This window comes from Vicia villosa, linkage group LG1 (genome assembly GCF_029867415.1).
Source record: "Vicia villosa cultivar HV-30 ecotype Madison, WI linkage group LG1, Vvil1.0, whole genome shotgun sequence".
In the NCBI taxonomy this organism is placed as follows: domain Eukaryota; kingdom Viridiplantae; phylum Streptophyta; class Magnoliopsida; order Fabales; family Fabaceae; genus Vicia; species Vicia villosa.
In genome coordinates, this window is record NC_081180.1 from 244,594,048 (window position 1) to 244,606,401 (window position 12,354).

Genomic DNA, 12,354 nt, shown 5'->3' on the forward strand with positions numbered 1-12,354 from the left:
TACAAGTAGACTTGAAACAATCAGACTGGTAGTGGAAATAAGTAGCAGTAAAAACTGGTTTCTCTACCATTTAGATGTAAACTTAACATTTCTAAATGGCCCTATAAAAGACAATTTATATGACTTAGCCTCTTGGTTTTGTGATAATAGAGGAAGAGCATATGGTATATGAGTTTCACAAGGCCTTATTTGATTTGAAGCAAGCTTCAAGAGCATGGAACAAGAGAATTGATCAATTCTTAATTCATTTACGTTTTAAAAAATGCACAATATAGTATAAAGTATATGTGCAATGAACACACATTGAATGTATCATAATGATCTGTGTAGATGACTTGTTCATCACTAGCAGCAATCCACCTAAGCTAGAAAAGTTAAAAACTCAGATGAAAAAAGAGTTTAATATGTCTGATTTAGGCATATTGTCATATTTCCTTGGTATGGAATTTGTGAAGGCCAAAGAGGGAATGGTCATGGTTCAACAGAAATAAGTGAAGAAATTATTGGAAATGTTTGAGATGTGTTCTTGACAAATGAGGCTGTCATATCATGGTTTACAAAGAAACAACTAGTCACTAAATTATATTCTTATGAAACAGAATACATATAAGTGTCATTTTTCTCATGTCAGTCACTTTGGCTCTATTCTCTATTGAAGGAGCTTCGATGTGAAGTTCAAAGACCAATGAAGCTAATGATTCACAACAAGCCTGTAATAAGCTTGACAAAGAATCCAATTTCTTATGGAAGGAACAAACACATTGCGATTTGATTCCATTTTATAAGAGAACAAGTAATGAAAGACATGATAGAGGTCATGTATTGTACTACTCAAGATCAACTTGCAGATGAGTTCGCAAAAGCTTTGAAGATTGTAAGCTTTGAGTATCTGAGAGATCAACTAGGACTAGTAGTTATTAAGAATTATGGGGGATGTTGTATTAATTATAAAACGATTGTTTAGTGGAGTTAGTTAGTTAATGGTTAAGAAGTTTGTTACTTAACACTCAAGCTATCTATATATAACCTTTGTCATTTCCTTCAATATCAATTATCATATAATGTGTATATGATATAACTTGCATTAAAAGTTTCTCACCTTTGCTCAAACTTCTTATTTTCTACTTTCTGTCTTTCCTTCAATATTATTTTTTTCATCGAAAATTTCAAAATTTTCAATAAAAATTCATAAAAGTTAAGATTTTTTATCGAAAATTTCAAATAAAAATTCAACAGAAGTTAAATTTTTTTTTTTTTTGAAAATCTTATAAAAGATAATATAATCAATTTACCCAATATTTGAGGTGCCAAATATATACTGAGTTGCTAGGTTAAATTCTCATGATTTTTTTTTCTAAGGAATAAAAAGTTAAACAAGAACATGTGGGACTAGTCCAATAATCCAATTTAAATAGAATCCAATTCCAATTGCACATTCCCCAAAAAAAGAAAATAACTTTTCTAAAACATTTTATTGTTAAATACATAGAAGGTTAATACATATAAACTATAGTTATTAAAAAGTATTATAAAAGCTTCTTTTATTTAAATATGGATGATTAACAATAATTGATTTGAAAATCTAATCAATTTTGATGCTGTTGCAGTGAACACACATTAATCATGGCAACTTCTCAATTTTCAACTCATCCTAATTCCCTGGTAACCTCAACCTTTCTCTTCATTGATGATTATGCTTTCAATTTTGCCCCTTTTGGTAAAGATGGCTATAGAATTTTCAAAATTTCTGCATTTTTGTGTTTGTTTCAATTTGTTTTAATCTTGCTCATTGGACTAATTAGGAAGAATATGCAATATTGTAATGAACATGAAAAAAATTGTATCTTTTGGTTTATTTGTTGTACAGTGAGAGAAAAGAGGATTTTATGGCTTTTTGTTTATATTGCATCTCTCATGTTTGTTGAAATGTATTGAATCAGAGAGTTCCAAATCTCATTGGGGGCAAGTTTGTTGAGTCAAAATCATTGGCTTTCATTGATGTTATAAACCCTGTAAGTATTTTTTTGTTTAATATTGAGCTTATACTTGAGTTTTTAGTTTTCCATTGTGAGAAAGGCATGCTTCTAATGTTAATATTGTTCGGTATAATAGGCAACGCAAGACGTTGTTTCACAAGTTCCTTTGACTACAAATGAAGAGTTTAAAGCTGCAGTGGCTGCAGCAAAGAAGGCATTTCCTTCATGGCGTAACACTCCGATCACGAAACGTCAACGTGTTATGTTGAAGTTCCAGGAGCTTATACGCCGAGATATGGTTAGCAGTTAGCACTTTACAGTTTTCTATGAATTTGATGACACAATATGACGGATTTTATTTATTTTTTAAAATGCTATCAGTAACTAACTTGTAAGTGTTTCAGGATAAACTTGCCATCAGTGTGACTACCGAACAAGGAAAGACTTTAAAGGATGCACAAGGAGATGTATTCCGTGGATTAGGTGGGTCTTTTCAAATATGTTGCTTGAGAATTGAGAAGTTATTGTGGTGAGAAAAAGATTGAGTTCATGATTTTTTCTGATGGAATTCTCGGCTTATTTTGATCTGTGTCATGTAGAGGTGGTGGAACATGCTTGTGGGATGGCTACACTACAGATGGGAGAGTATGTTTCCAATGTGGCAAATGGAATTGATACTTTCAGTGTTAAAGAACCAATTGGTGTTTGTGCCGGTATCTGTCCTTTTAACTTTCCTGCGATGATTCCACTCTGGGTAAGCTGACTTCTACTTTTGCAATTTTTCATTTTCCTGTGAAATTCCCGTTATCATAAAAAGAAACATTGTAACAAATTCCAAATGTATATGATCATTATTATGCAGATGTTCCCAGTGGCGGTTACCTGTGGCAATACCTTCATTCTGAAACCATCAGAGAAAGATCCAGGTGATTTTTTTTGTTCTTATTTCAGTAGTTTACCCTGGATTTATCTCCGTGGCACGGACTTCGACACCGACTCACCACTGACACTTATGATTGTTTTCAACTTATTCATTTTTTCAAATTATTACTGGCGTCGACGTGACAGTGTCGGCGTCGTGTCCAGTGTCCGTGACTGTGTCTATGCCTCATAGGTGATGGTACATGCATCGTGCTCCTATGATAATGAAACTTTTATATGGCAAAACTCACAAGTATACAGTCTTCTGTCAGATTTCATGATTCATATTATTTGTTTCTTACAGCTTACGATAGAGAAAATTGGTGGTCATATTATAACTTTTTGCATTTTTTCAGGTGCTTCTATGCTTCTTGCACAATTGGCAATGGAGGCTGGTTTGCCTGAGGGTGTCTTAAATATAGTTCATGGAGCCCATGTATGCCATAAACTTTTTTAATTAATCTTTTTACCTTCTCCTTTTTCGTGTGAACTTTTCAAGTAAAGAAACTCAATGGATCATTTTGGCATTTGCTAACTTCATTAAGTATTTGAGTTTTAAATCAGGGATTTGCACATAACTTTACACCGTCAATTGTGATGCCTCAACGCCGTTTGCTGTTTTTTGTTTTACTTGTTTATTGATGTTTGTGATAATCCAATTGGTGACAGGATACTGTGAATGCTATCTGTGATCATGAAGACATCAAAGCTATATCTTTCGTTGGTTCAAATGTTGTAAGTCATCTAATGCTTTTTCTTTCTCAAATCTGATTGCTTCTATGTGCTTCCTTTTCTTTCACACGTAATGATAAACTAAGTTATTAAGTCGCTTTACAATTCGTTGGAGTTACATAGAAAGAACGATAAGTGCAAGTGATTTAAATCCTCTTTCTTTCAAATGGAAGTTATGCATTACATATTTTTATTTGATTTTCTTATTTTTGTATTTGAGGCTGGAATGCACATATACGCAAGAGCAGCAGCTAAAGGGAAGCGTGTTCAGGTGGATGCACTTAGTCTTAATTTTCTCCTTTCCATAGTGAAATTGTTTCTTTCTACTCATACCAATGACCTAAGTTGCGCACCGAATAAAATTTTGTTTTGCAGTCTAACATGGGGGCCAAAAATCATGCAATTGTCATGCCAGATGCAAGTGTTGATGCTACCATAAATGCTTTAATTGCTGCAGGTTTTGGTGCTGCTGGACAAAGGTGCATGGCTTTAAGCACGGTTGTTTTTGTTGGAGGCTCGAAACCATGGTATGATACTTCATTACTTTTAACCATGCACTTCTAAATATTGAAGTATAATTTCACCCTTTAGTCTTCACATTGTTTGTCCAGGGAAAGTATACTCGTAGAGCGTGCCAAAGCTCTTAAAGTCAATGCTGGAACTGAACCTGATGCGGACCTTGGTCCAGTCATTAGCATACAGGTTTTGTAAATGGTTCTTAATTTACTTTTTCTATGTTGTGAACTTGACTCAAATTTAATATCAAATCTTCGGAATATTGTTTAAGAATTACTGTCATGGGCATTCAGTGCATCAAATTCTTGTGTACATGTTTTTAAATATTCTCGCTAACTGTACAGGCAAAGGAGCGAATACACAAATTAATTCAATCTGGATTTGAAAGTGGGGCCAGACTATTGCTTGATGGAAGAAGTATAGTGGTAGCTTTTATATTCTCAACCATTTTTACCATATCGTATTTTATACTACTTATTCACAAATTTCTGTACTATTGCTTGTATTTGATCATATTTTAACTGATATTTACATCTCAGTTATTTTCGTTACATGCATGCCTTTTAGGTTCCCGGATATGAATCCGGCAATTTTATTGGCCCAACCATCTTAGCCGATGTCACTTCCGACATGGAGTGCTACAAGGTATTTTTTCATTAATCTCCTATCCATAGGTGATAACTTAAGTATACCAATGAATAAAAGGATTTGAAGTTTCGACTTAAATTTGACTATCTTTCATTCCGGTGTAGGAGGAGATTTTTGGCCCTGTTCTTCTTCTCACGGAGGTGCGTTTTATTTGCTTCATCCTTAAAACCTCTATCTTGGAATACTTTTATTTGTCATTTTTCGGTCATGTCACATGTGTTAGAAACTCATTTATTAGAATTTTCATTTACCTCAAAAGTCGACAAAACAATGTTATTCTGATAGATTTGTTTCTCTTTTTCACTTCAGGCTAATAGCTTGGACGAGGCCATAAAGTTTGTTAATGAAAACAAGTATGGAAATGGTGCTACTATATTCACTAGATCCGGTGTAGCTGCTAGGAAATTTCAGACCGAAATCGAGGCAGGCCAAGTGGGCATCAACGTTCCTATTCCTGTTCCTTTGCCATTTTTCTCCTTTACCGGAAACAAAGCATCATTTGCAGGCGATCTCAATTTCTACGGTATCACAAATCTAGCTCTTCTTCCTTTTTACTTATACTGTTATGCTATTTTTCACGAACTTAGTTTTGGATTTGATGCTATTTTTTGTTGCATGATTACAGGCAAGGCAGGGGTTAACTTTTATACACAAATCAAAACAATAACTCAGAACTGGAAGGAATCGGTTAACGAGGACAAGATTAACATGGCAATGCCAACTTCTCAAAAATCTTAAGAGGAACTAACTGTATGTTGGTTATGAAATCCTTGTACTCTTATACGTTATGTCTCAATTAATTATCTTATACATTCTCAACTTCTGGTTTCTGTTAAATTATTGTGTTAATAATAATTACACTTTGTTATGAAGTTTTGTAATATCTTATGTTTCAACTGGATTTGAGTTTGAGTATTATGTCAAGAACTGGTGTAAGTACTCAGTCATTCTTTGAAGCAATAGCTAATGAACTTTCAACTTTAAAGCTGAAACATTCTAGAACAAAAACAACTACAAAATGTAATGATCCCAGTCCATAGTCCCAGACTTTGTGCTTAAGGAACTGTAGACTTGGACTGGGATAATCATATTGGACCCATAAGAGGAGCAGCCCATGGCCAAAGCGGCCCAAAGGGAATTGCAGAAGTGCTGGTCAACGTGCTTTTGGGTCACTCGATTAGGGCCTCGGTTGCCTGGCCTGAACTTATGCCCATGACTAGAGATGACAAATGGGCATGTCTTCCCTGTTTAGTCCCGCCCTGCAAAAGCTTGCAAAATAAAAATAGAGCAGGACAGGGCGGGCTTGCGGACACTTCACCTTTAAAATCTAAAAATTGAAAAAAATTATGTTAACGTCTACACCCGCAAAAAAACTGGGTGGGGGTGGGGTGGACATATTAGATGGTGCGGGCCTAAAACCATGATCTGCCCCACAAAAAATCCGGGTAAAACGCATGCCTGGTGGACCAGACCAGACCCGTTTTGCCACCCCTACCTATGACCCATATGTCTTATCAGCACGTGACATATGAGGTGTCCAGGAGAAGTAGGTTTGGGTCACAACAGCAAAAGAGGAAACCGCCCCTTTAATAATTTAGGAGAACCGATCTTCTCCTTACTCCCACGTACTTGGGAAGTTAGGGAAAAACTGTTTCTATCCCATTGTTCAGCCAAGAAGTCTGTCTATAAAGATCCCAACCTCTAGGGTTGAAAGGGATGGAATAATCTCACATATTTAGTATGAGAAAACCCTCTTGCAATCACACATGTGAGCAGGGTCACCATCCTCGTTTTATTTCACAAGTATAACAACAAATGACATCAATATTGTCTTTTGTATAAAGAGGGTTCATGCAATAGCTCACCTTTATTTTTATCTAGATAAATGTTTGGTTCCATAGGCACACTCATGGACTATTTTTATCTATTTCAAGTCCTAAAAAACACTTAAATTTCCAATAACTTTTAACTTGAAATGGAGTGACATCATGTTTTGAGTTGTTACAAGAATACACAAGGGAAAATCATTGACTTAAATGGTTGGCTTAACACTAACTCATTAACAAACTTTTCTAACTGACCAACTGACCAATCATAATTCTCTTAGCTAAATAAGCATTAGAAGGAACAGACATGCAACTGGTTACAATACATCGTATTCCGAGTTCGATCTAGAATCTCACAATTATATATATGTAAGTTTCTGATGATTTTTAACACTGTCTCCGGACATATAAGCGGTGACTCATAAATTATGAACTGGAAACTATTTCCACCAAAGTGTTGAAATCCTGCACTGCTTTACCATTTGGTCCAGCTGCATCTAGCACTGTCTGTTTCACCTTTTGAGCCTTCTTTCTCATTTTCTTTCCCTCTTCCTTCACAAGAATCAGCTTCAAACTCTTCAGCAATCCGTTTCTAGTAAACACTCCACCTTCAATCTTCACACCAATCTCCCAAATATCTTCCACCATTCTTCCTGTCATTCCATGATCTCCGAAAAATGGCCTACATATCATAGGCACCCCATTTGAAATACTTTCAAAAACTGAATTACATCCACAGTGTGTCACAAACACTCCCACAGAATCATGTCCCAAAACTTCAGTTTGAGGCACCCATGGAACAATTTTCCCATAATCACTAGTCCTCTCAAGAAACCCTTCTGGCAAAACTCCCTTTAAATGATCCTTAAGCGACCAAAGAAATGGAAATCCACTTTCTTCCAGTGCTTCTGCCAATGCAACAAGCTCATGTGGAGGCGGTGTCACTGTAGTTCCAAAGCTAACATAAACTACTGATGTACTCTTCTGTTTGTCCAACCATGATAAACAACCAGTTTCATCATTCTCGGAAGGTGGCAAAGGCGGTAGAGGAATTGAAAGAGTGAGAAAACCAACATAAAGCATATTCTGCAACTTTGATCTCATATCCTCAACAAACAAAGGTGGATCCAACTCCTCAAAGAAATTCATAACCACTGCTTTCGCTTTCGGCAACACCTCACCATATGAAGCAAGTGTTTTCGAGAATAGTGTCTCGTCTTCACCGCAGTTGATTATATCATCAGGCAAATCTTCAACTCTCATCTTAGACAAACCTGGAAGAAAATCCAAAGATCTATCTTCAGCATTATTTTCAGCACATTTTCGACGTATGAAATGAGTATAGAAATGTGCTGAGAGAGAGCATGATAAAGGAGGCCAAACGGGAATCCACGGAACATCGAGTTTCTGAGCTAACAAAAGAGAAGGAACAACAAAAGCATCAGCAATGATGCATGTAACATTCACTTTCGTATCAGCAACTGCTAAATCTAGTCCATTTTGGAGATTCTGATGACCAGTTTGAAGAAAAAGGTTCACTTTTTCAACTGGGTGGGAACCAAGTACATGACCCTCTGGAACACCATCATGAATATTATAAAATTTGATGTTATTAGGGATGTTTGGTTTTGTAAAGAGAGGTTTGTTAGATTGTTGGGTGCCAATGAATGAGAAAAGTGTGTTTGGTGAAGCATGTGCTAGTTTGAGGACAAGGTTTAGGAGTGGAACAGGATGGCTACCAAAGGGAAAAACATAAACTGCAACATGTTTGTTGTTCTCAGATGATGAGATTGTCATGATGTTGGTTGGGAAACTGAGAGTGGAGAATGTGGAATCTATAACAGGCTTGTTTTTGTTGATGTAGTAATTGCTTCAACCTCTGCTAGGACATATATATGGTATAAGGTAGTTATTGACTGAAGAAGTAATAGTTGTTGTGGAGTGGTGAGTGAAAGTGTGCAACCGCCACTAAAATGAAAATTATTGATAGTAATTCTCTACCTAACTTTGGTGTGGTTGTTGTCACGTGGAGTTCTAGCTCCTCTCTTCACTAGCTAAATTTCCTACTTGTTTTGTCATCATGTTTTATTTTGTATATTTGTTGTATTTCACATCTTTTTAATTATTATTTAAAAATATTTTTTTAAAATATATTGCTCCCTTCAAGTATATTAATTTTTTATTTTAATTTTGACAATTTTTTCTATTTCATTTTGATTCTTACAATGGTTTTTTATTTTAGTGTTTATAAAATTTTTTTATATTATAATTGATTCTTGTAATATCTAAAATATTTAATTTTAATTTCTCTAATATTATAAACTTAAATATTTAAATGAAACATTTTAAATATTATAAACTTATAGCTTATCAATTTTTCTTCCACTTTTATCCTTATTATTTTAACTAAAATTCACTATTATCCATACAACAACAGAGAGAGAAAGTCGCAAATAATAGCTCTGCTAGGGTTTCTAGAATATGACTGCTCCCATACTGGTGCCGCCACCGGTACCACCGCTGGAACCTCCGAATACAAATCCGGTCAAACGACCATGGAATCAAGGGCTTCTCACAAATGGAATGAAGGAGAAAGGCGATGAGGAAATTCAAACTAAACAAGGAAATGTCACTGTTTCTTACAAAAGCATTGTCACCAGAGAGAATAATGATACGTTGCAAGAGGAGGAAGATGATGAGATTATGGATCAAGAAAAAGATGAAGCTTTTGACTTGGAAGGGATCAAGGTCAAAGAATGTAACATTGGAGGCTATGACTGCCCTCAAATCATTCTTTCAAAATATGAGGAAAAAAGAATCCAAAGGCCTTGGAGACGTGGAGTTATTGTGAAACTCCTTGGAAGAAAGATAGGATATAAGGCTTTGGAGACACGTCTCAAACAAATGTGGGTGCGGAAGGGGATTATCAGTATAATAGATCTGAATCATGATTACTATCTAGTAGCTTTTACACATGAAGATGACAAGAATGCCGCTCTAGCTGATGGTCTGTGGTTTATTTACGATCATTATCTGAATCATTATTTACGATCATTACCAGAGAGTGATGCCATTGTTAATGTTGCTGTGTGGATTAGAATTTTAGGAATTCCGGTAGAGTACTATGATCCTAAGGTCTTGCATGTTATTGGAGATTTGGTAGGACGCACAGTCAAAGTGGACAAAAATACGCTACAGAGAGAAAGAGGGAAATACGCGAGAATTTGTGTTGAAGTTAACATCTCCAAACCGCTACTTGCCATGTTCTCAATCAAAGATAGTAGCTACAAAATCGCATATGAGGGGCTGCATCTCTTATGTCTAACTTGCGGTAAGTTTGGTCACTACAAAGAAGGATGTGCTATGAAGATTAAAGAGAAGGATGTTGGTTCTGACCAAAGTGGAAAAGGAAACAATTCAGGAGCTCTTGTTGGGGGAAATGTCCAGAATGGAAATACTATAGAGGAGGGACCTTGGCATGTTGTCCAGAAGCAAAGGAGAGGGAGGAAAATTTTGGAAACAAAAAAGAAGCAACAAGTGGTGAATAATTAGGTTGCTAAGACAGATCCAGATTTTCATCATTGGGAGCTGACGTGGGAGAAACAAGTGGAGAGAAGAATGCAAGTCTGATGGTGTCAGAAATAGAAAAGGAAAATAATATGGAGCGCAATACAAGGAGGCAAGCACATCAAATATACAACACACAACCCGCCCCCCAGATAAGAGCAATACAGCTGATGGTATGGATGATTTCTCAACGCCAGCTGGTACAATAATTAAGGAGACCAGCGATGAGGATGTCTTTAGATATCACGAGGATGCCAATGAGATGGAGGAGGAAGCCGTCAAGGAAACTCCAGAAGCTTGTTGATTTTGGGTTTAGTGCTTACACTTCATTAATCTTGTTTAATGATGAATGAAAATAACAATATTATAACCTGGAACTGTAGGGGTGCAGCTGGGAAAGAATTTTTCAGGTTTAGCAAATATTTTAATGATATTTATAAACCTGAAATATCTGTTTTCATGGAAATAAGATGTGATCCTCAAAAACTTTATAAACCTTTAAACAAGTTGGGAAAGAATTTTTCAGGTTTAGCAAATATTTTAATGATATTTATAAACCTGAAATATCTGTTTTCATGGAAATAAGATGTGATCCTCAGAAACTTTATAAACCTTTGAACAAGTTGGGCTTTCACAAAGTTATTGTTAGACGCTGGCCTTAGGATCTAGAGGGGGGGTGAATAGATCTTACACAGTTTTGCTGAATTAATTGAACTTTAAGCGGAAGTGATTCTGAATCGACTCGCGTCTATTCCGAACCACTATTGAAACGATTGTATATGTGTTAAAACCACTAACCAGCTTGAGATAAACGATAAGAGAATACATTATAGAATCAATACGTCGCTCTATTGAAAATCAATTAACTTCTTATATGATGAACGACGTTTGCAATGCAGTGATAGTGAAAGAAGCAAAAACACAAACACTTGGTGATAATGATCAAATTGATGGTGATTCAATGTGTGATGGATTGTGATGTTTATATAAGTTCTTAATTCACAATCTTAACACTCGAATCGTTGATCAATTTGCTATTATAACCAAATATGAACAGAACGTAAATGAAAAGGTAAAAGCGACAAGAACACGATATTTGTTTAGGCAGTTCGTCGATCGTCCTCGCTACGACTACGTCTGCCCCCAATTCCAAACTGAAATTGGGAAATCTTTCATTAATGTTGAAAGCAGTTTATACAAAGAAGATAACAAAGCGATAAACCATAAACCAATTATGTCGATCCTTTGATTCTTCTTCCCCCTTAATCTTGAGTCAGATCAAGGTGATCCAAGAGCTTCACTTGATCCCTTTTCTGCAGTGTCTTGAATTGCCTTGAACCCTTGTTCTTCAATCTTCACACTCAGATGGATCCTCGATGAAACCTCTTGATAAAAACCCCTAAGAAACACCTATCTTGGAGGACAAAACCCTCGGATTTTATTCACCAAAAACCCCACAAATCTTCACCCACTAGGAATCTTCAATTCCGTTCCATGGACGTTATCGAACTAGATCACTAACCCTCAACGCAAGAATGATTATGTGTAATTGTGTTGGAGATGACGAAGAACGGAGATGAGAAGCCTTTGTGTATCTTTCAGTCGTTGGTGTTGATTTCAATAATTGAACCTTGGACAATATATATGAGAGCTTTTCAGTTGATGCAGAGAAAACCAGAAATTTTGACAGTTTTGATCAGATAGGTCGACCTAATTTAGGGCTGGGTCGACCTAACAGAGCTGCATATCCTTTGGATGTCAGTTTTGATCAGATAGGTCGACCTAATTTAGGGCTGGGTCGACCTAACAGAGCTGCATATTCTTTGGATGTCATTTGTTCCCAGTTAGGTCGACCTGTCAAAGAAGTAGGTCGACCAGAATCCACTTCAGATGCGTTTTGGGGATATTTTCTCAGATTAGGTCGACCTAGTTGTTGTGTAGGTCGACCTAGCAGAATGATATGTAAATTTCTTCATTTTAGGTCGACTTGTGTTGGGAGTAGGTCGACTTAACTGCTGATTTCACTACAACGCGCAAGGCTTTTAAAAGCGCTTTTTTTGGCCTTTAACAGCGCTTTAAAGCGCTGCCAAAGCCAGCGCTGGCATAGGCTACGAAAGCGCTTTTAAAAGCGCTCTGGTAGGCCCCCCTATAAGAGCGCTTTTCTGGAA

At 36.2% G+C, this 12,354-nt stretch overlaps 2 protein-coding genes across 4 annotated transcripts; one reads left to right on the top strand and one right to left on the bottom strand.

Moving 5' to 3' along the window:
• The first annotated feature begins 1,473 nt into the window (after window positions 1–1,473).
• LOC131645065 (methylmalonate-semialdehyde dehydrogenase [acylating], mitochondrial-like) lies at window positions 1,474–5,661 on the top strand. 3 transcript variants are annotated; one of them, XM_058915720.1, is made up of 17 exons: window positions 1,474–1,492; window positions 1,608–1,662; window positions 1,941–2,012; window positions 2,113–2,274; window positions 2,381–2,459; window positions 2,576–2,730; window positions 2,839–2,902; window positions 3,254–3,333; window positions 3,567–3,632; window positions 3,850–3,900; window positions 4,005–4,156; window positions 4,241–4,331; window positions 4,490–4,570; window positions 4,713–4,790; window positions 4,898–4,933; window positions 5,103–5,316; window positions 5,419–5,661. In XM_058915720.1, the coding sequence occupies exons 2-17, from the start codon at window positions 1,624–1,626 to the stop codon at window positions 5,529–5,531; spliced, it is 1,533 nt and encodes a 510-aa protein (XP_058771703.1). In that variant the 5' UTR covers window positions 1,474–1,492; window positions 1,608–1,623; the 3' UTR covers window positions 5,532–5,661. The 3 variants fall into 3 exon arrangements, with proteins under 3 accessions (XP_058771703.1, XP_058771702.1, XP_058771704.1); XM_058915719.1 differs by lacking the exon at window positions 1,474–1,492 and having other exon boundaries at window positions 1,524–1,662; XM_058915721.1 differs by lacking the exon at window positions 1,474–1,492 and having other exon boundaries at window positions 1,653–1,717.
• Window positions 5,662–6,745: 1,084 nt separating this feature from the next.
• LOC131645066 (anthocyanidin 3-O-glucosyltransferase 7-like) lies at window positions 6,746–8,495 on the bottom strand. The gene has a single exon (XM_058915722.1). The coding sequence runs from the start codon at window positions 8,414–8,416 to the stop codon at window positions 7,046–7,048; it is 1,371 nt and encodes a 456-aa protein (XP_058771705.1). The 5' UTR covers window positions 8,417–8,495; the 3' UTR covers window positions 6,746–7,045.
• Window positions 8,496–12,354: the final 3,859 nt, after the last annotated feature.